Genomic DNA, 23920 nt, shown 5'->3' with positions numbered 1-23920 from the left:
CTACCTTGGGCTCCCAAAGTGCTGGGATTACAGGCATGAACCACCACATCCAGCCAAGATCCATGTTTTAAACCAATTCTAATGTGGCAGAATCCAGCAAATGTTTTTAAGTTAAGTAAGCCCTGATCATAAAGTCCACTAATGTCAAGATCTGAAAACTCTGGTTCTATTATTTTTGGGCCCATCTTACAAGTAAGTGGTAGTGAGTTCTATCAACATTTGATCCTGAAGGGTCCATATAACTAGAAAACCTTCCTCATGTCATGATAAAGAAAAGCTACTTCTTGCTATTATTTAGAGGTCTTGCAGTTGAAGCCTTAGTCATGACAACAATAACCTGGCATACTCAGTGGATCGTATTGTCATTTGGTAAATAGGTGTCTCTCATATTCTATCAAAGGGAAAGTTGGACTTTAGAACAACATTGCTCTCGGTAGGAACAAGAGCTGGGAGCTGCCAATGCTGCCTTGTTCCTGTAACAAGGTGGCATTCCCAATTTGTTCATTGCAAGTTAAAGTGTAGTCTCTGGGCCTATTGTGGGGATGGCCTTCATCAATCCATGCCCATATGCCAAGGACCAGAGTTGCTCTTTGTAACATTAACTGGTCCCTTCGGGGACTGAAAAGGGTACTGTCTGAAGGCACCGGTCACAAGAGAAAACAAGCCAGGTAAAATGATGGGGAGCAACTGCAGTGTCAGCTAACTGAGGGCCCGAGGGGAACGAGCCCTTGTGAGGTAAGCACTGTTACACATTTCCATCAAGTTCACCAGCTTGAGTCTTTACCTTGATCCAGCTGAGAATGGTATGAAGGCATAGGGATGTATTTTTTCAGAATTTTCCCTGGAGAATCTCAAGGGGTTAAAGACCTGTAATGAGAGAGAAGATCCCAGTCCTACTCCCTCCACCCCTCCCACCCACCAACCACACAAGAAACCTTGCATATTGTTAATAGAATTCCAAAGCTAACTTTAGGAACTTACAATATCTGGATACTACAGTCCTGTGTGATATTCCTCAGAAGCCTACCACTGAAAATATATCCCGAGAAAGCAGAGACTATATAACCCCGTGATAGATTAAACAAGCCTCAATAGCAAGAAGCAGCAGCAAATCATCAGGACAATCTGACTTGACCAAATACTGACCTCATTATTTTCCCTTCACAGTAAACACACGCCTCTGTCATATAAATGGGCAAAGAATCAAATTATTATCTTTTCTATTTGTCTTGGTTTCCAAATGGACTGAACCAAGGACTTGGGCAAAGAAGAAAGCGGTGGCAATTCACAGCTAAAGTTGTTCAGCTTCTGCCCGAGCGTCTCTGTGAGACGTTGCTGATTAGTATTTCCTGGACTGCGGGGTTGGTCTGAGCACTGGTTTGCAGCAGCCCAGGAGTGTGCTTGTTCTCTCCCAGGCCCTCTTTCCCTTTCGCTCTCAGGTTAGCACTGGGTGTGAAGGAGAGCAATATTCCTAGAGGATTAACTTCAAATATGCTCAAATCTTAAGAAAAGCAAAGAGTTTATAATCTTGGTACTTTAATTATGACCAGTAACAAGTGATTTGCAACACTCTTCACAACTCTGTGACTAGATTGACTACAGACATGAATGAAAGCAGAGAGCAAGGTGGTTAAACAGTGCGGTGTCAATCGACTCATCACATCCTCTCTACTTCCCAAAACAGGATGATATGCTTCTGTTGATAAGACATTGTCGTGGAATACTGGTGATTATATTGCAAACATATTTTTCTCTTAAAAGCATAGGGTTGGGCTGGGCGCGGTGGCTCACGCCTGTAATCCCAGCACTTTGGGAGGCCGAGGCGGGTGGATCACGAGGTCAAGAGATCGAGACCATCCTGGTCAACGTGGTGAAACCCCGTCTCTACTAAAAATACAAAAAATTAGCTGGGCATGGTGGCGTGTGCCTGAAATCCCAGCTACTCAGGAGGCTGAGGCAGGAGAATTGCCTGAACCCAGGAGGGGGAGGTTGTGGTGAGCCGAGATCATGCCATTGCACTCCAGCCTGGGTAACAAGAGTGAAATTCCATCTCAAAAAAAAAAAAAAAAAAAAAAGCATAGGGTTTGTTCTGTTTGCTTTTCTAAATGACAGATGGTTATCCTAACTCCTCCCTCAATTGTGAAGAGCTTCTCTTCCCTCTTGGTGCCATCTTAGATGCCACTGGGTGCAGTTGGGACAATTCATACCTCAGGGTCTTCCCAGAAATAGGGGTTGTGGTGAAGAGCCCAAATATTGATAAACAAGGTTATTCCTGAGTAAACAGAAGAAAAAGCAGATAAGTGCATGAGCTAAGATTCTTTCACACCCATTCACAGATTGTATAACCAAGAAATAATTCTACATTCATAATTTCCTTAACCGTTTAAGAAGCATCTGATGATGACACTTAAATGGGTGCTGTGGAGATCAGTGAGATCTATTCCAGTCTTCAAGGAGCTCACAGTCCATTGCAAGAGACAGGCAATTGCAACACACAGTAATAAGTCAGAAGGAAGCCTAGCATGCTTGGGGAGTTCTGAGGGGAACCTCATGTGTAGAGCCTTTGGATATATACAAGAGAAAAGGCTCAGGCAAGGCCTGCTGAGCTGAGTATCATGAAATCAGTAGGGGAAAACCAGGTAAAGAAAAGAAGATTCAGAAAGGAATTAAAGGCAGATAAAAAAGCATGAAGCCAAGCTTTAATACTTGAGAAGGCATGACAGATTTGGGTGACTGGGAGGTTGAATAACAGGATTCAGGGAGCAAAGTGTCCATAGATAAGCCTGGGGAGGTCGGCTGGGTTTGTACCTTAAAATGGCAAAGAGGTCATGCTAAGGCTTTTAGGTTGAAGCTAATATGGTTCACTGAGAAGTTTAAGCAGAGAGTGAGAGTATTGTCTTTTGTTTTGTTCTGTTTTGCCTTTCCTAGACAGTCACTTGGGAGATTTTATTATACTTTGGAGCCATAGAACCATATGGGATATAGTGCCAATATGGCACTGAAGTAATATTTTATCAATATGTGGAATAACCATTGATCATGGTGGAGATGATATGGGCATCTCTTGAAATCTGTACATATAATAAATTATATTAATGTATTCCTAATATTGAACAATCTTTGCAGTTTTGAAATATGATCTACTTATTTGGCTATGATATACTATTTTATTTTATTTTATCTTTTTACAGAGATGAGGTCTTGTTGTGTTGCCCAGGCTCAGGTGATCCTCCCACCTTGGCCTCACAAAGTGTTTGGATTTCAGGCATGTGCCACCTGCCCAGCCAATATATTTATTTTGATGCACCACTGGATTATGTTTACTAATATTTTATTTAAAATTTTTATATTTATATACATAAGTGATCTTTATCTATAGATATTTTGTGCAATTTTTAGTAGGTTTGTTATCAATGTGATATTTCCTTAAATAACTTTCTAAGTTTAAATTTTTCTTCTAAATGCTGCTTTAGTGGCATGCCATTAATTCTGATATATAGAGTTTTCGTGGTCATGATTTAATTTTGTATTTTTGCTTTAACCCAGTAGTTTTTAATGGATAAAAAAATCCATATGAATGAACCTTCTGAAAAATTTTTTTGCTAATTTTCATTTTTATTGTCTTAATTTAAAGAACGCTTTTTTGTAATGTTTCTCTTTTGGTAATTAAGCTTTAAAAAAATGGTGGCCTAGCATACAGTCACCTTTAAGGAATGTTGCTGATGTACATAAAAAGGAAAGTGTGTTCTTTTTTAAAATTTGCATTCATGGCTGTCTTATGTTCATGATGAATTGTGGTTTTCAACATCATGAAATCTAAGTTTTGGACTTCACCCATGCTGATATGACCACTTAGCTTACTCACTGAGGTAAAGACCCATTTTGGGTTAGAATGGCAACTGGGACAATGTAGCACTGCTGCATCCATGAAGCAAAGACCACTTTCAAAAAACAAGTGGCCAGGTCACTGTTAACACATTCTTCCTAAGTGATTAATCCACATGTTACTGGCTAATCAAGGATATTCAAGAAATTTGCTTTCTTAATATGGGTCAGAGATTTTGAAGTTTAGAGCTTCAAAAACCCAATGTTATTTAACTCTCCCAAGCCTCAATCATAGAGTCAAATCTCTACAGTTGGATCAGGTGTATTTCCTGGCAGTACACATGCTTTCACTTTTCAATTTTTGGTTCCAGAAGCATTGTTCTCTCTTGAACAGTTTCTGGAAGTCTCACCAAGATCATCAGAACAGACTGCCCATTGAAGTTCAATAATTGCTAATACCTAAGAAGTATGGTTCACAGGCTCATCAGTTACTAGCTCCTTTGGGTGTGTCTGAAATCATGGTCAATGAAAAAAAAGTTTTTTGAGATGGGGTCTCACTATGTTGCCCAGCCTGGAGGGAAGCGGTGTGATTATAGTTTGCTGCAGCCTCAAACTCCTGGGCTCAGGTGATCTTCCTGCCTTAGCCTCCTGAGTAGCTGGGATAATAGACACATGCCAGTGCCCTCAGATGAGATAGTTTTGATTTCCTAAGTCAGTTATTGTCTTTCTTAGGAGTTTCTGCTTACTCTGGCTTACTGTCAGAGTGTCTGGTTGATTGCCATGGATCTCTCCCATGAGTGGCATATAGGAGAAAACCCATTGTGTTTTGTTCTGTTTAGTGATTGTAAATTGTTTAGGGGATTTCATAGAACACTCAGTTTTTTGGGCAATGCCTTCTCCACTGAGGCTTACTGGACCATCAGATTCACGGCACATACTAGGCCATGAATAGGTCTGTTATTGGCTATTGAAGGAATTTGTTTTTGTTTTTTTTTCCCGGCATGGGGTTTATTAATCCAGAGAATCTAACTGACACCTGATGAGTATATTTATCATAATAAAAAAGCATGTACATTGTGTAACATTAGAAAAAGACATAATTTGGAGCATTTTCTATTTTATTGAGCTCTTAAATCACCATGGAGCCTCAGGACAAAAAGAAAACAGAATTCATAACTTTTGATGGTTTTCCATCTTTTTTTTTTCGTGTAGAAAATCTGAAAACACCTCAATGACTCTAACTCAATGTCAGTGAAGATTCCCTGGAAAAAAAACTTCAAAAAGGCAGATTAATGACTGCCTCCAACTGATCTGTCCCCTTCCTCTCTCTAAATCTGTCTTTCTACCCAATTTCTTTGTTCCACAAATCTAGATAATTCCGAGCAAGGCTCAAAATATCTCTTAATAATATTAGTGGGAAGCAAAAAGGGATCTGCATTGTCCAGAAAAAAGTGACTGCTCTCCCAGCTCTCAGTATATCATTCGGGTCACAATCTGTCAGCAGAGTGGACATCTCTTTTTCTCTGCCAGAATAAAGAGTCTCTAATTGTACACTAGGCTCTAAATTAAAAGTTAACTTTTAAAAGATAAAACACGATTTTTAGGATTGACTTTTTTTTAGGTGATTAATATACACTTTTCCTAAAGTAGCTCAGCCTTGCTAAGCTTATTAAGACCACAATTTCTAAACCTTTTCCATGGGATTAAAAAGTAGAGCCATCCACTACTCTCTGAAAGTCTTTCTGCAGCCACCCCCTCACTGCCTTTTAAAACTGGGCATTTCTCCTCTTGTTTCATTTGACAGCCCAATCCTATTTTTTAATTTCCTAAATTCATTAAAATCTCTCTCTTTTTGTTGATTAAATACCTTCCTTCCATTCTTTTCACTTTTATGAGATTATTTCTTTTTGTACTTCAGTGTATGCGTATAAGTGGGATCTTAGGAGGGACAAGTGGCAATAGAATCACCCAAGTGGCTTTCTTGGGTGGTAGATTGGTTTTTAATAGCTAAGTATGGAAATATGAAAATTAGGGGACTCTGACAGATAATCAGAGCAAGGTTGTTGAGAAGGAAGTAGCTGATATTCGAGGACTTGGATACTGTCTGGGTAAGGAAGATGATGGAGGTGTGAGGATGACTTCTAGTTTTCTCACTTAAAATTGCTCAAGACAGTGGTGCCATTCATTAATATAGCAATCTAGGAGAAGGAGCAGGTTTAGGGGTAGACGGTAGATGACATGCTTCCTTTTGGACATTTTGCTTATCATAGTATGCTCAGAACAAAGCAAAGTGCCTAGAGCAGATATTTAGTAGGCAATTGTTGGGCCAGTGAATGAAGAGAAGGGCACACATAATGTAGTAGGTCTTTTGCCAGGAGTGAGTGGGGACGTGGCACAGGAACAGATGGAGAGTGATGAAAATGTATGTCATGCTGTGAGGTGTGGGGAGAAAGCAGACATCATAAACATTCTTCTTTTTAGAAGTAATCAGGATTTCTGGATAATAGAGGGAAAGAGGTGGGTCTGGTGGTAATTATTGGATACAATTAGTTGTAAATTTCTCTTTGAAGAATCAGTATGTCATTATGTTCAGTTATTTGTTCTTCATTTTAAAGTTTAACTTCCTTGTAGTTCCAGTAAACAACCTTCTCCACTGGTTCTAACCAGTTGTTCACATCTGTTCTCCCCAGCCCCCTCCATCCTGACTCATCCCGGTCACCTGCTCCAGTCACCTACTCTGGTCACCTTCCTTTTGACCTAGGTCACCCCTGGCCACCTGCTCTGACCCGCCCATAACCGTCCTTCCCACCAAACCACCCACCCTGCTACTCCAGCTCGGACCACTGCTCTCTTTAAAATAGCCAATTGGGATTAGTTCAGCTTGTGTGGTCTAACCCTACCAAGAGGGGACCAACACAGCAGTAGGGGCGACACCTGTCGGGCATAAGTACCCCTTTTCCTCACTTGCTCAAATGTGCGGCCACCATTGCTTCATCTGTGCACTGCATCTTTCTATAGAAGTAAATTGCCTTGCTGAAAGGATTTATCTTTGAGTGCTTTCTTTTGCAGCATCAAAATTTTACTTATAACATGAGGCACTCATTTGCCAATTTGTAATGAGAAATAAACAGGATTTCTGGGTAACACAGGGAAAGAGGCGAATGAATCTGGCGGATATGAGGCACCTATTTGCACACGCTTTGGTGTGCTATAGCTGCATTCAAGGGCCCATTAGCAGGGCAGAGAAAGTGCATAGAAGCATTTATTACTGGTTGAATTACTGATGCATGAGAATAGAGAAGGGAAATATTCAAGGAAGTTGAGGGCATTGCCAAGGGGGAACTTGGAGTTATGAATTCAGGCATCCAAGCTTGAGGTGAAGAAAGTGAAACTGTGGAGTGCCTGCGTGTATGAGAAGTGGGGAGGAGGGAAAACAGGGTAACAGGAAACAACACAGATGAGCATGTGCAGTCCAGTGAAGGCCTGAAAGCCCTGGAGGGCAAGAAAGTGTGGCAGAAAGGAATGTAAAGTGAGGTGAAGGCAACTCTGCTTGTGCACTTCCTGTCCTCTCATTGTGGCTTGAGGGAGATCAAGGTGCAGCCCCTGAAGGCACTTGGAGGAAAGGGCAGAGACTGCAGGAGACCAGAGGTAATGTGTGAGTAGTCTAAAAGTGAGTCAGCCAGGGTGCAGCCAGTTCTTCAGCCAGCATCCATCAGGATCTCAACAGAACTGTCTGAAGCACAGAAAGTTACCTGCAGCATCAGCAAAAGCCACAAGATCAGGAAAATGAAAGGAACATGAAACAGAAAGGCCCTGAATGGGAAAAATTAAAAGGCATGCTGATTCTCACATTTTCAACCTGTAGCTTTTGTATGGGTAGGGGGATTTTAAGGGTCTGTGGATTACAGGGCTTAGGCGATCTAGAATAGAAGCAGAGAAAATAATTTTTTCGTGTTGGAAGGCAGCAATAAATAATCGTTTTATTGATGTTGAAAAGAACCAGAGCTTATTGACAGGATTTAGGTATTATTGAAATGCACGAGTAAGGAAAAAGGTAGTAAAAGTTGACTCTGAGTTGTCTTGTTTGAGCAACTAGGTGGGTGGAATATTATGTGTATAGATGCAATATTATGTAGGTAATACATAGTACAATAAATACTGTGTGAAAAATAACACTGAATTGAAAAGAGGAAACATCTTTAGACACTAGATGATTGCAAAGATCCCTGTGATAGCAAAAATCTTTCTCTGGAGAGATCCCAGAGAAAGCTTAAGTTTTTGTGCTTCAGTGTAGTAGTTAAGCACAGACTCTAGAGTCCCACTCCTTGGGTTCAAGTCCTAGTTCCACCATTTACCAAAGATGAAGTTTTACCTTTTTGTCCCTGTTTGTCTAAAATGTGCATAACACTAGTATTTCCACAGTAGAACTGGGGGGCAGGGGGATAGGTGGATAAATGAGTTAATAAGTGCAAAACATCTAGAACAATGCTTGGCCCCTAGTAAGTACTAAATAACTTTCGCTTTTGTTATTTCAATAGCAAAGTTGATTTTGTAGAAAACAAACATTTAATTGCTATTGTGCAACTGTGGTAGCCCAGTAGCAATTAAATATTATTACATTTAATTAGACTACTACAGATGCCCAATCAAATCCAGTATTTGAAAGACAGTTAAATGGGAGGAAGTTGCAGAAAAACTCAACATAGGTCAAAAATAAATTCTGGCTCATTCCTTTATATCTCTATGTCATCATTCAATCCATCTTGCATCCCACTAATGTATTAATCTTTCTAAAAAAATAACTATAATCACGCTACCCAGCTTCGATGTCTTAAATCTGTCTGCTGCTTGATCCAGAAAGGCTGAACACAAAACGTTGGCCTTCAGAAAGCTCTATGATCTGGCTACATCATGACTCCGGGTATAGTCCAAAATTTCCCTCTGTGAATGCTGGAGTTTGGTGGATTACAGTAATTGCTCCAGTGACATGCCCTGCTGGTGTGCATGAGGGAATGGAAAAGGGAGGCTGTTTGCTGCTTTGTGTCTTCTCTTCTTTCTCTCTGCCAACAATGCTGCCTCTCTCATCTTTGCTGATATAAATCTAGTCCTTTAAGGTTCAGCCATAAAGTGATGCTTCATGAAGGCCCCCTCCCCAACTCCTCAGTCCTTATGGCAGGATTCTATACCTTTGCATCTTGGTAATCCTGTGCCTGTTTTGAGAGTCCTGAGAGCTCTCTCCTCTTTCTCCCTTTCCTGAGAGCTCTCTCCTCTTTCTCCCTCTTATTTGGGAAATAAGAATGGCCTTAGGCGCCACAGATTCTAAGCACTGTTAAATAACTGTTAAAGACATGAGTGTGTTAAGACATTTCAGTCCAAGCACAACTGTATTGTTAAAAAGAAAAAAAAGATGTTTTAAGACCTGCAGGTAAGGAGCGTCCATCTGGAAAGGTAATGGGTTTGTCGAGTAGCCGGGATATGTTTGGTGCTGGTGGGTAGAGGCGGAGGCATTCCTTGATGCACATTGTGGTGTAAGGCATCTGGCTCAGGTGTTCCCTGGATAGAAGGACAGGAGGTAAGGAAGAGGAGGGGTAGTCACTTAGCCATTACACTGAAAGCCCAGCTTTTCTCCATTTTTGTAACTGAGAATGATATTTTTTCTTTATCCAAAGGAGGATTTCAGCAGTACCAAGGATGTCTTAGGAAAAGCTAAATGTTAACATGAACCACTTTTCACATGTAACTGTGTGTGGGTTTTTTTTTTTTTTCCTGCAGATATAGGGCTCTTGTCCTGAGACATACCTATTCCAGGGCTCCTGTCAATATCACACATCTGTGAAAATTTGGATAGCATTGTGGGTTGTATTTATATCCAGAGTATTTCTTCTATGAATGAAAAAGTATTTCTGATAGCACTGTAGTAGGAATACGGACTATCTTCTTCACTAGGAGCGCTGAAAAAATTCAGGGAACTTAAAAAATATTCTTAAAAGCATCAAGGAGATAACTCAGTTGTGAGGAGACCATAAAGAGGACTGGAGTTCACAGAACTGGGCAGATAATGGCTGATGCTTCTGTTGCAAACCAGAGGTGGGGCAGTAGGCAAGGGGACACAAGTCAGAATCGAGGGCTCACCACATGCGGGGACTGTGGTAAAGCACCCTCAGTGCTGGGCTGGGCCTACAAAGGAATGCACCTGGAAATAGGTATAGGAAAGGCAAAATAAATGCAAAGAAGTAGAAGAAAAGTAGTTAAGGGAAGAGTAGCAATCAATGAGATAGGCAAAAGCAAAATGTCAATAAGGTCAGCAATGGTAGACATTGGTACATTGAAAAGGTGAATAAAATTGGTAATTTTCAGGTAGAATATTAGAGAAAAAAGAAAGACACAGATATCAAAACTGAACAAAAAGGAGCCAGGTGCGGTGGCTTACACCTGTAATCCCAGTACTTTGGGAGGCCAAGGCGGGCAGATCATGAGGTGAAGAGATTGAGACCAGCCTGGCCAACATGGTGAAACCTCGTCTCTACTAAAAAGTACAAAAATTAGCTGGGGGTAGTGGCACAAGCCTATAGTCCCAGCTAGTTGGGAGTCTGAGGCAGGAGAATCATGTGAACCTGGGAGGCGGAGGTTGCAGTGAGCCGAGATCGTGCCACTGCACTCCAGCCTGGTGACAGAGTGAGACTCCACCTCAAAAATAAATATAAATAAATAAAAACAAAAAGGTAATGAAGTAATGTTTTGTTTCTAGTGAAGGTAGACTAAGTAATTCAGATCACATTTCCTGCTATGAAAACCAGAAAATTTGGATGACACACACACACACACAAACACACACACACACACACACAGTGTACTTGAACAGATCAGAGAGCTAGTAATACAGTATAGAGGTGTTGGCCCAGTAGAGAATGAAGATTGAAGATTCCGGGACTTGATGCTGAGAATTAGAACTGCTTTTCTGCTGAGTGCTTGCTAATTGCAGAAGATGAGTTGAGGGGCTCAGAAGTGCTTTGGGTAGCCTCCTGTGACTATGTGAACAAAGATCAGATTGCAGTCCCTGTGGGGGAAGGTGCTTGAAGAATCTAGCTACTTTGAGCTGGGAGTTCAAAGTTGGCATCCTAGTTAAAAGAGTGAACTGGAGATACGAAAAGTTACCATATCAATGGCACAGCTTTTAATTGTCCAAATATCTGGATTAAGAGGATTCTGAACTGCATGATTACAGACACCTGGCATAAATAAATGTAAATTCTCTCTGGAAGAAGCTTACAAACCAGCCTAAGCTTACAAGCAGTTTGGTTAAAAACCTGTCTGGTACAAAGTAAAATGCTTCCAGGTAAAAAATAGGCCTGGATGACATGAAAAACCAGAAAGAAAACAAAACGGCCGGACGCGGTGGCTCACGCCTGTAATCCCAGCACTTTTGGAGGCCGAGGCGGGCGGATCGTGAGGTCAGGAGATTGAGACCTTCCTGGGTAACACAGTGAAACCTCGTCTCTACTAAAAAAATACAAAAAATTTGGCAGGGTGTGGTGGCACACACCTGCAGTCCCAGCTACTTGGGAGATTAAGGCAGGAGAATCACTTGAATCTGGGAGGTGGAGGTGGCAGTGAGCCGAGATCGCACCACTGCACTCCAGCCTGGGCGACAGAGTGAGACTCTGTCTCAAAAACAAAAAACAAAAAGCAAACCAAAAAAACCCCACACCAATCCAGCAGATACAACACACAATAAAATAATAATCACAGGAGTTTCCAATATTGGAATAATGAGAATTTTAAAATCGTTTTCTTACTCAGTATAAGGAGATAAAAAAACATGGTTGAAAATTTCAGCAGGTAACTGGAAATTGTAAAAAAATATACACTAGGGAGGAAATTCCTTGTACTTTTTGAATGTGTCCTATGTTTCACAATTTTAAAAGTTTTAGAAACATGATCAGTTTGGTTTTATTAACACCACGAAACCCAAAAGCTCCAGGTTAATCATAACTGTGGGGGTGGAGGGAGCAGTGTTTAAAGTTCAGAGATGGTGATAAAAAAACAAAAGGGGTGTGAATTCTCTCTCATGTCAAGTGATTGAACATCTTACTTGGGCAATCTAAGGTGGTAAAAGCTGGAGCCCTGAGAAGTCCATTTACATTCTTGGAGAAAGAGAGGGGTTTGTTGTATTCCTGCCTTCCATAACAGAAATAAGGCAGGCAGACAATTCCTTCTGCAATTGTACCATTGCCAGAAGTGAGAAAAGTAATAAAATGGGGCATATTGAATACTGTCTGATTAACACAATGTTTTTCTATATAACAATTAGTGATAATCTTTAAAACAACATAGGATTCTAGTCTGCATCCTTACCCTTCCAAATGCATACAGACTATCTCAATGCACTATAACTCATTGACACCAGAAGAGAGAAATAATTAAATGTATAAGGAGAAAATTCAGAATGAAATAGGAATACAAATCTTACCAGGTAATAGAAGACCCATCCCCTAGGAGTTCCCTGATTTCATCTCGGCATTTCTGCTGATGCTCAGGGTGGTTTGCCAAGCAGTAAAAGATCCAGGAGATAGCACTGGATGTGGTGTCATGTCCTGCAAACATGAACGTTTTCACTTCAGCCTGGAGATCTGCTTCGGAGAAGTCTTTGCTGTTTTCGATCTAAAAAATACAGTTATGATCTTTATCCAAAGTTGGCTATGGATTGTTATTTTTTTCAATTGTAGCAATGACAATAGAAAAAGATTAATGTTTTAAAATCAAAATTAACATGCATAATTTGGCATATATTTTTCTATTTTACTTTTTCAAACCTTAATAGAACACCAGGCATTGTAAAAAAAAAAAAAAAATCTATGACTCAACAGAATTCAACTGGCAGAATAAATCAAGAGTTCTATGGATGTTCATATTTTTTGATTTATTAATTCTACTTAAAGGAATAAACTCTAAGAAAATATTGGAAAACTGAACAAGAGATAATATGTACAAGAATGTTTAATACCATAGTCAAAAGAAGGAAAGACTGTAAGTGGCCAACAATAGGGAAAGGTAAAATAAATTATGGACCATTCATAAAATGGGACATTATTTTAGTGGTAGGTAGTAAAAAAAAAAGGGGGGGGACATTATGTAGTAACTAAAATTATATTTTTGAATAACTTCTTTTTTTGCATTTTAACCTTTAATTAATGCTGACCTTTGACAGTATCGGCTTTTTAATTGGTCCTTTTTAAAAAAATTATACTTTAAGATCTGGGGTACATGGGCAGAACTTGCAGGTTTGTTACATACTTGTACATGTGCCATCGTGGTTTGCTGCATCCATCACCCTGCCTCTATGTTAGGTATTTCTACAAATGCTGTCCCTCCCTTACCCTCCTATCCCCTGACAGGCCCTGGTGTGTGATGTTCCCCTCCCCCTATCCATGTGTTCTCATTGTTCAGCTCCCACTTATGAGTGAGAACATGCAGTGTTTGGTTTTCTGTCAGTTTGCTGAGAATGATGGTTTCCAGATTCATCTATTTCCCTACAAAGGACACGAACTCATCAATTTTTATGGCTGCATAGTATTCCATGGTGTATATGTGCCACGTTTTCTTTATCCAGTCCATCATTGATGGGCATTTGGGTTGGTTCCAAGTTTTTGCTATTGTAAACAGTGCCACAGTAAACATATATGTGCATGTATCTTTATAATAGAACGATTTATAATCCTTTGGGTATATACCCAGTAATGGGATTGCTGGGTCAAATGGTATTTCTAGTTCTAGATCCTTGAAGATTTGCCACACTGTCTTCCATAATGGTTGAACTAATTTGCACTCCTATCAACAGTGTAAAAGCGTTCTTATTTCTCCACATCCTCTCCAGCATCTTTCTCCTGACTTTTTAATGATTGCCATTTTAACTGGTGTGAGATGGTATCTCATTGTGGTTTTGATTTGCGTTTCTCTAATGACCAGTGATGATGAGCTTTTTTTCATATGTTTGTTGGCTGCATAAATGTCCTCTTTTGAGAAGTGTCTGCTCATATCCTTTGCCCACTTGATGGGGTTGTTTGTTTTTCTCTTGTAAATTTGTTTAAGTTCTTTGTAGATTCTGGATATTAGCCCTTTGTCAGATGGATAGATTGCAAAATTTCTCTCCCATTCTGTAGGTTGCCTGTTCACTCTGATGATAGTTAATTTTGCTGTACAGAAACTCTTTAGTTTAATTATATCCCCTGTCTATTTTGGCTTCTGTTGACATTGCTTTTTGTGTTTTAGTCATGAAGTCCTTGCCCATGCCTATGTCCTGAATGGTATTGCCCAGGTTTTCTTCTAGGGATTTTTGGTTTTAGGTCTTACATTTAAATCTTTAACCCATATTGAGTTAATTTTTGTATAAGGTGTAAGGAAGGGATCCAGTTTCAGTTTTCTGCATATGGCTAGGCAGTTTTCCCAGCACCATTTATTAAATAGGGAATCATTTCCCCTTTGCTTGTTTTTGTCAGGTTTGTCAAAGATCAGATGGTTGCAGATGTGTGGCATTATTTCTGAGGCCTCTGTTCTGTTCCATTGGTCTAGAACTCTGTTTTGGTACCAGTATCATGCTGTTTTGATTACTGTAGCCTTGTAGTATAGTTTGAAGTCAGGTAGCATGATGCTTCCAGCTTTGTTCTTTTGCTTAGGATTGTCTTGGCTATGTGGGCTCCTTTTTGGTTCCATATGAAATTTAAGGTGGTTTTTTTTTCTTTTTAATTCTGTGAAGAAAGTCAATGGTAGCTTGATGGGGATAGCATTGAATCTATAAATTACTTTGGGCAATACAACTATTTTCACAACATTGATTCTTCCTAACCATGATCATGTAATGTTTTTCCATTTGCTTGTTTCCTCTCTTATTTCCTTGAGCAGTGGTTTGTAGTTCTCCTTGAAAAGGTCCTTTACATCCCGTTAGTTGTATTCCTAGGTATTTTATTCTCTTTGTAGCTTGAATAACTTCTTAATAATAAGGTGGAAGCTCATGATTTAATGTTAGGTGAAAAGAGCAGTATTAGAAATGTATTACATATGTATATGTGAGATAATAGTAATTTAAAGATATATAGGTTGAATAGACAAAACATTGAAGGAAAATAGGAGTATTACCAAATGAGATTGCAGGCATTTTTAATTTCCTTTACTGTCTATTTAATTTTGTTTGACAATTAATATGTACTATCTTCCCACCAATAACAGGCAAGCCAAGAGCCAAATCATGAATGAACTCCCATTTGCAACTGCCACAAAAGAATAATATATCTAGAAATACATCTAACAGGGGAAGTGAAGGACCTCTTCAAGAAGAACTACAAACCACTGCTCAAAGAAATCTGAGATGACACAAACAAGTGGGAAAACGTTCCATGCTGATGGATAGGAAGAATCAATATTATGAAAATGGTCGTATTACCCAAAGCATTTTATAGATTAAATGCCATTCCCATTAAACCACTATTGACATTCTTCATAGAATTAGAAAAACTTTTAAAAATCATATAGCGCCAGATGCAGTGGCTCATGCCTGTAATCCCAGCACTTTGGAAGGCTGAGGTGGGAGGATCACTTGAGATCAGGAGTATAAGCCTGGCCAACATGGTGAAACCCTGTGTCTCTACTATAAATACAAAAATCAGCCAAGCGTGGTGGCTAGTGCCTCTAATTCCAGCTACTTGGGAGGCTGAGACGCAAGAATTGGTTGAACTCAGGAGGCAGAGTTTGCACTGAGCCAGGAGTGGGCCACAGAACTCCAGCCTGGGCTACAGAGCGAAACTCAGTCTCAAAAAAGAAAAAGAAAATTCATACGGAATCCAGAAAGAACCTGAATAGCAAAGACAATCCTGAGCCAGACAAACAAAAACAAACAACCAACCAACCAAGCATGGTGGAGGCATCATGCTACCCAACCTCAAATTATACTACAAGACTACAGTAACTAAAAAAGCATGGTACTGGTACAGGAACAGACACAGAGATCAATGGAACAGAATAGGGAACCCAGAAATAAGACTGCACACCTACAATCACCTGATCTTCAGCCAAGTCAACAATAACAAGCAATGCAAAAAGGACTCCCTATTTAATAAATGATGCTGAGAGAACTGACTCGCCATATGCAGAAAATGGAAACTTCCTTACATTATGTGGAAAAATCAATTCAAGATGGATTAAAGATTTAAATGTAAAACCCAAAACTACAAAAACCCCAGACAAAAATCTAGGCAATACCTTTCAGGACATAGGCATAGGCAAAGATTTCATGATGAAGAAGCCAAAAGCAATTGCAACAAAAAACAAAAATTGACAAATGGGACCTAATTAAACTAAAGAGATTCCCTGCACAGCAAAATAAACTATCATTAGAGTGAATACACAACCTACAGAATAGTGAAAATGTTTTCAATCTATCCATCTGACAAGGCCTAATATCCAGCATCTACATGGAACTTAAAGTTACAAGAAAAAAAAACCATTAAAAAGTGAGCAAAGGACATGAATATATATTTCTCAGAGGAAGACATACATGTGGCCAGAAAGCATGAAAAACTCAACATTACTAATCATTAGAGAAATGCAAGTCAATATCACAATACGATACCATCTCATGCCAGTCAGAATGGCTGTTAATAAAAATTCAAAAACAACCGATGCTGGGGAAATTGTGGCGAAGAAGGAACGCTTTTACACTGCTGGTGGGAGTATACGTTAGTTCAGCTATTGTGAAAGACAGTCTAGTGATTCCTCGAAGACCTAGAGGCAGGAATACCATTTGACCCAATGATCCCATTACTGGGAATATTCCCAAAGGAATACAAATCATTCTATTATAAAGATACATGCACACATATGTTCACTGCAGCACTATTCACAATAGCAAAGACATGGAATCAACCCAAATGCCCATCAATAATAGACTGGATAAAGAAAATATGGTACATATATACTATGGAATACCATGCAGACACAAAAAGGAACAAGATTATGTCCTTTGCAGGGACATGGCTGGTGTTAGAAGCCATTATCCTCAGCAAACTAACACAGGGACGGAAAACCAAATGCCACATGTTCTTACTTATAAATGGGAGCTGAATGATGAGAACACATGGACACATGATGCAGGAACAACGCACCTGGGGCCTGTTGGAGGGTGGGGGCTGTGAGGAGGGAGAGCATCAAGAACGGCTAATGAGGCCAGGCAAGGTAGTTCATGCCTGTAATCCCAGTACTTTGGGAGGCTGAGGCGGGTGAATCATTTGAGGTCAGGAGTTTGAGACCAGCCTGGCCAACATGGCGAAACACCATCTCTACTAAAAATACAAAAATTAGCCAAGCATGGTGGTGACCCATACCTGTAGTCCCTGCTACTTGGGAGGCTGAGGCAGGAGAATTGCTTGAACCCAGGAGGCAGAGGTTGCAGTGAGCCAAGATCGCACCACTGCACTCCAGTCTGGGTGACAGAGTAAGACTCAGTAAAAAAAAAAAAAAAGCTAATGGATGCTGGGCTTAATATCTAGATAATGAGATGATCTGTGCAGCAAACCACAATGGCACATTTACCTATGTAACAAACCTGCACATACTGTACGTGTACCCCTGAACTTAAGAGTTGGAAATCAAAAAGAAATACAGATATAAACTAAAAATAAAAAACAATGTGTACTCTTCTTCCAATCACAAAATGTCGTTTTATTTTATTACTATTATTTTTAGAGTGGATGTCTTGCTCTGTCACACAGACTGGAGTGCAGTGGCGTGATCAGCTTTGAATTCCTCTTCACATGATCCTTCCACCTCAGCCTCCAGAGTAGCTAGAGCTACAGGCACTGCCACCACATCTGGATAATTTTTAATTTTTTTTGTAGCGATGGCGTCTTGCTGTGTTGTCCAGGCTTGTCTCAAACTCCTGGACTCAAGTTATCCTCCTGCCTCTTTTGGCCTCAAGTGATCCTCCTGCCTCTGTCTCTTGAGTCGCTGGATTACAAGTATGAGCCACCATGCTCAGCAGAAAATCAAATGTCTTTTTTTTTTTTTTTTTTAAACAAGTCATTAGTTCCTGGCGATTTTATTTCACTTCCAACTCCACCTCATTTTGCAGTGCCTTGTTCTTAGTAGTCTTGGTTTAGGAAGACTCATGTTTCACATGAAAAAAGTAGTCAACACAATGAAAGTTGAGTTCACAGAGTATTTATTTTTGTTCCCTCAAATAATTCGGTACAATTAAATTCAGCAAATATTTATTGAACACTTGGAGATGACAACGGAAATTATGTTCACATGGTGCTGTCTGGTACAATGGAAATGGCATGGGATTTGGACGGAGGCAGAACTGTCTTAAATCCTGGCTTTGTTAGTTTTAGGTAAGTTAGTGAGCAGTTGACTTCACTTTTTGGGCCACAATTTCTCTTCTTTAAATAAAGATATTTATAAACACCTCACAGGTTGTTATGGTAAGGGTTGAAGGTGCTTGGCAATAAGCAAAAATCATGAATAAATAGGTATTAAAATATACAATAAACACAAAATAAAGTAAAAATATTGTTTTTCTCTCTACATGTCAGGATCTTTACACATGTAATCTAATTTTATCCTTACAGGATTGCTAGCCTGGTGTGTGACAAGAGTTGTCATATATTGAGTGACTGTCAATTCCCAAGTCCTTCACTTTTCTCATTAACATCCCATGGACACCTCATGAGCCAGTCACCAAGCACTGTGCTGGTCACCAGGGAAATGGGAACGGAATATGATCCTAGTCTTCGAGGATGGGGTTTTGCAAACTCTAATTGCAAATGAATCACCTGGGAATGTGTTGAAATGAAGATTCTAACCCACTAGGTCTGAGATAGAGCCTGAGATTCTGCATTTCTAACAAGCTCCCAGGTTTTACCAATGCTGCTGGTCTATAGACCACATGTTGAGGAAGAAGGTTTCAGCATCTTGTGGCCTTGGGAAAAGACATACAGGTTCCCACAAAATTAAAATGTGACATTGGAGGCATGAGAGAAAGCCCTGGGAGGACAAGGAGGCAAATCTTTACAAGGGAAGTTCAATATACGTCAATTATCAAATAAGTACGTTTTTCTAATTTATTTATTTGTTATTTTAATTGCACTTAATTATTTTTTGAGACAGAGTCTTGCTCTACCACCTCCTGGGTTCAAGCAATTCTCCCACCTCAGCCTCCGAGTAGCTGGGACTCTAGGCACGCACCACCAGGCCCAGATAAGTTTTGATTTTTTGTAGAGACCAGGTTTCCCTATGTTGGCCAGGCTGGCCTCAAACTCCTGACCTCAAGTGATCTGCCCAATTTGGCCTCCCAAAGTGCTGGATTATAGGTGTGAGTCATTGCACCTGGCCTATTTCTTTATTATTTAATTATTGAGTTGAATGTGTTCAGAAGTTTGGAAGACTTACTTTGGCACTCAAAAGAATGTCCAGAAAATCCTGGTATCTCTTCTGAATAGTATCTTGTTTTAGCTCATCCGTAAGAGACTCCTTCCGGTCCTGGATTACTTTCTCTAGTGGAAAAATTATCTTTTTTATTATCAAGGTTACTGAAAATTCAATCAAAGCCAAACGTAGTTCTGAGAAGCTGGTGCTCTCTAAGTAGCCCTTGCCCTACTCCCCACCTTTCTGAGTTGGTAAGGGATATCACCACCAGTTGTCTTTCTTTAAAATAGTCCCATCCCTGACCTACAGGTACTTCACCTTTTGAACCACAATTTTGCTTCCTTCAAATAAGGATGTTCAAATGTACTATGCAGGGTTTTGTAAAGGTCAGAGGTGATTCACATATATGCTTAGAGGTGCTTGGTACATAAAATGAATTCAAGTCTTGTAAAATTTGTTCGTGATGTAGGGTATTGTTACCAATCCCAGAGCTTAATTTCTACAACCTAGGATTTGGTTTGAAAGAAAAGCTAAAGAAAAAGATGAGATGTCATATCTCATGGTAGAGACTGGTGGTCAAATTCAGTGGTGGAGGAAGACTGAAAGTATTCCCCTTGAGAACTGGAACAAGACAAGGAAGCCTACTCTCACCACTCCTATTCGACATAGTACTGGAAATGCTAGCCAGAGCAATCAAGCAAGAGAAAGAAATAAAAGGCATCCAAATAGGAAAATAAGAAATCAAACTGTCTCTCTTTCTAGATGGTAAAATTCTATGTCTGGAAAACCCTGAAGACTGCCAAAAGGCTCCTGAAACTGATAAATGGCCAGTGGAAACAGAAATCCTCTCTATAACACGCACTGTTGGTTCTCTGCAGTGCATTGCAGCTTTCCAGCGTTTCCTTTTTGTGCCTTTCCTACTGGAAACCAGGCTCTAAGCTACTTCTGTAAACAGGAAAGTTCTGCCTTTAGCAATTAGCAGTAAAATGTCTTCCACAGCCAAATTTTATTCTCAATATTGTCCCATCAGCAGGAAAACAGCCACTCAGTTCCTACCATTCTTTTAAGACACTTTGTTTGTTTCCTATTAAAATGGTACTTAGGGAGGGACGAGGTGGCTCACGCCTGTAATCCCGGCACTTCAGGAGGCTGAGGCAGGTGGATCATGAAGTCAGGAGATAGAGACCATCCTGGCCAACATGGTAAAACCCCATCTGTACTAAAAATACAAAAATTAGCTGGGTGTGGTAGTGGCACATGCCTGTAATCCCAGCTACTCAGGAGGCTGAGGCAGGAGAGTCACTTGAATCTGGTAGGTGGAAATTGATTGCAGTGAGCTGAGCTCGCACTACTGCACTCCAGCCTGGTGACAGAGCAAGACTCCATCTCAAAATAAATAAATAAATAAAATGGTACTTAGTAAGGGAATTTTAATTTTAAGTTTGGAAGTTAACTGCAACCATTTTTCTAAGGATAAATGCTTTAGTATGTGCCACAATAGCAGGCAATTTGGCACATTGCCCCCATTAAAGGAGCCTTGTGCAAAAATGACAGTCCCTCTAATGATCCATTTTTTGGGGGAGCCAGGCAAATCACACAGGTTTAGGAAGTCAAAAGGGGAAATACACAAGGTAGATAACCAAGATTGTGTGGGTAAAGCATCACTTAGTTCAAACAGTTCCATGGCTTGGAGGACCACGCCTTCAATGATGGGTGGCACATTTAACAGGGTGCTGGGATCCAAGAACCAGGGAGGAAAAACAGCCAGAAGGATGCTCCCCGTCTTCTCCTCCACCCTGAGTCATATGGAAAAGATGGAGACCAAAATAATTCTCACTTCTTTTTTCAGATGGGTAACAGATTATCTTCAGCTGGCGCCCCTCTGGAGTGCACGCTGAAACGCGGGAACTTCTTGAACCTCAGCACTTCAACAAGAAGGCGTTTTTACTAAAGCTTTGCAAACATTCCAAGATCAACCCAGATGTTTTAACAATCATATCAGGCAGGTCCAAGAAGAATAGTTTCCCCAAATTAGAGCGGTAACCACTAGGGAAACCATCTGAGGAGCCCCCTTACTCGGGGCCCCTTCAAGCTCCCTTCTCGTTGCAGGACCTTAGGCAATAGGCCAATTTTTTTAAAGATCCTGATAGGTATATAGAAGTTTTCCAAAATGTAACTCAGGAATTTCACCTCACATGGGAGGATGTTATGCTGCTCCTAAACCAGACCCTTACAGCACCTAAAAAGCAGGCAGCTCTGCAAGCAGCAGACAATTTCATAGATGAGCAATATGTCTCCCATAATCCACCAAAGGGGAAGAAAGCACATAGGGAAAGTGAAGAAATAGCAAAAACACCATTCCCAATTGGGAGGGAAGCAATTCTGATAAACAACCCGAATTGGAATCCAATAACTCAGAAGATAAATTAAAACAAAGCACTCTTTAATATGCATTTTAGAAGGCTTACGGAAGACCAGCAGCAAACCTTTCAGTTACTCAAAACTGTCTATAATAGACCAAAAGCCAAGTAAGAATCCTGTAGCCTTCGTGGAAAGGCTGAGAGAGGCACTAATAGAACAAGCCTCCTTATTTCCTAATTCAGTTGAGAGACAGCTCATCCTGAAGGACAAGTTTATTACACAGGTAGCTCCCGATGTGAGGAGGAAAGTACAGAAGGAAGCTACAGGACCAGATAGCACCTTAGAGAACCTCCTGGAGGTGGCCACTTCGGTCTTTTATAATAGGGACTAAGAGGAGGCCCTAAAGAAAGCGAGAACGCTCAGGAGGACAGAGGCTGTAGCAGCAGCTTTGCAGGCTTGCAAAGTCCAGGATCCCCGAGGTGCATCTGCTGGCTGCCATCGGCGTGTCAGGCCAAGGCATTTTAAGAAGGAATGCCCAGGCAGCAAGACGAAGCCATCTCGACCCTGTCCAGCCTGTGGCGGAGATCACTGGAGATGGAACTGCCCCTAGAGACGGAGGTCACTGGGCTCAGGACGAGTCTCACAGATGGTCTAGCAGGACTGATGGGTCCTGGGGCTCAAACTGCCATTATAGCACAGGAGCTGTGGGTGATTCTGGAAATGAAAAAAAAGCAGGCCTCCTTCTAAGCCCTAGAGCCAGTGTCTCTCCTTTCTTCCCTCTAATCTAGGCCCCCCTCTTCCCATAGCACTACCGGAAGGGGCATCTCAGGAAAAGCTCTAATCCAATATTTTTCTCAACCTTAGTTGCAGTTAGAAGAACCTATTGTTTACACATGCTTCCAAGCCATTGTTATAATAGCTCTACTGTCAAAAGAAGCCTCCATGGTACTGCAGAGAAGGCAAAAGAAAAAGAAAAATAGGGCTGGGCGCGGTGGCCCAAGTCTGTAATCCCAGCACTTTGGGAGGCTGAAGCGGGCAGATCATGAGGTCAAGAGATTGAGACCATCCTGGCCAACATGGTGAAACCCTGTCTCTACCAAAAAATGCAAAAAACCCAAAAAAAACCCCAAAAAACTAAGCAATTAGCTGGGCGTTGTGGCATGCGCCTGTAGTCTCAGCTACCCAGGAGGCTGAGGCAGGAGAATTGCTTGAACCTGGGAGGTGGAGGTTTCAGTGAGCCAAGATCGCGCCACTGCACTCCAGCTTGGTGCCTGGCAACAGAGCAAGACTCTATCTAAAAAAAAAAGTAATAATAATAAAATAAATAAAAAGAAAACAAAAAGAAAAAAGCCTCCAAGTTAATCCTAGGAAATAATTTAACGGTTTACACTCCACATGACATGGCAGAATTACCGTCCTCTAGGGGGAGCTCTTAGCTAACAAATAGCCAGTAAAGCAAGCAGTACATAAGGCAGGATAAGCAGCCAATGGAAAGTCCTTAAAATCCTTTACGAAGCTTTCCACTTGGGAAAGGACAAAACCTTATCAATGTACTAAGAGACTGTTTCAGGCAGGAAACCTCTAAATTGGTTAAGCACGTAAACTCTCTAGCTCACTTCCAGTAGAACTTAACACAGCTAGCAGGAACCCAACCCAGGAAATAGACACACCTTTATTTAACCCAGGAAATTTGGTGTTAGTGAAAACTCTCATCTCTGTCTCCTTCCCTAAGTCAAGCTAGAAAAGGCCCTGCACTGTTCTTCTTTCAACCCCCTCGGCAGTAAAAGTTACAGAAATCAACTCCTGGATACATCACACTCAAGTTGAAGCCTGAAGAGCTGGGGGAGCAACACCTGACAGCCCAGAGGAACGTCGTGATTGCCAATGTGAAGAAATAGAGGATCTTAAACTGAAAATCACAAAACATAAGTAACTTAGTAAGGGCTACTCATCTTAGGTGGTCTCCTACCTCACCAGATACTTTTTGTTATTTTTAACTTTTCTTCTCAAAGTTCACTGTCAAATATTAAAACTTCTTTTTAACGCATATTTTCAGGGAGATTTTAATTCTTCATAGGATCGCATTTGTAACTTTGTAAATCCCCAAAAGGAAATGTTATGTCTTGGCAAGTAAAGTTTTTTTGTTTTTGTTTTTCAGAGTCTCACTCTGCTGCCCAAGCTGGAGTGCAGTGGTGCAATCTTGGCTCACTGCAACCTCTGCCTCCCAGGTTCAAGTAATTCTCTGCCTCAGCCTCCCAAGTATCTGGGATTACAGGTGCCTGCCACCATGCCTGGCTAATTTTTTGTATTTTTAGTAGAG

The 23920-nt window shown here is 40.6% G+C and overlaps 1 protein-coding gene across 1 annotated transcript in view; it reads right to left on the bottom strand.

Moving 5' to 3' along the window:
- CYP4Z1 (cytochrome P450 family 4 subfamily Z member 1) overlaps nt 1–23920 on the bottom strand; it is a 47941-nt gene that overhangs the window by 959 nt on the left and 23062 nt on the right. The window contains exons 7-11 of the mRNA XM_002750790.6: nt 19264–19367; nt 12296–12486; nt 9245–9378; nt 2208–2272; nt 785–867 (exon numbers count right to left, since the gene is read on the bottom strand). Of these exons, the coding sequence (XP_002750836.5) occupies nt 785–867; nt 2208–2272; nt 9245–9378; nt 12296–12486; nt 19264–19367 (577 nt within the window). The remainder of the gene's footprint in view (nt 1–784; nt 868–2207; nt 2273–9244; nt 9379–12295; nt 12487–19263; nt 19368–23920) is intronic.

The sequence above is a fragment of the Callithrix jacchus genome, chromosome 7 (genome assembly GCF_049354715.1).
Source record: "Callithrix jacchus isolate 240 chromosome 7, calJac240_pri, whole genome shotgun sequence".
NCBI classification, from domain to species: domain Eukaryota; kingdom Metazoa; phylum Chordata; class Mammalia; order Primates; family Cebidae; genus Callithrix; species Callithrix jacchus.
The sequence above is the reverse complement of the archived record's forward strand: the minus strand, read 5'-3'. Positions and strand labels throughout refer to the sequence as shown.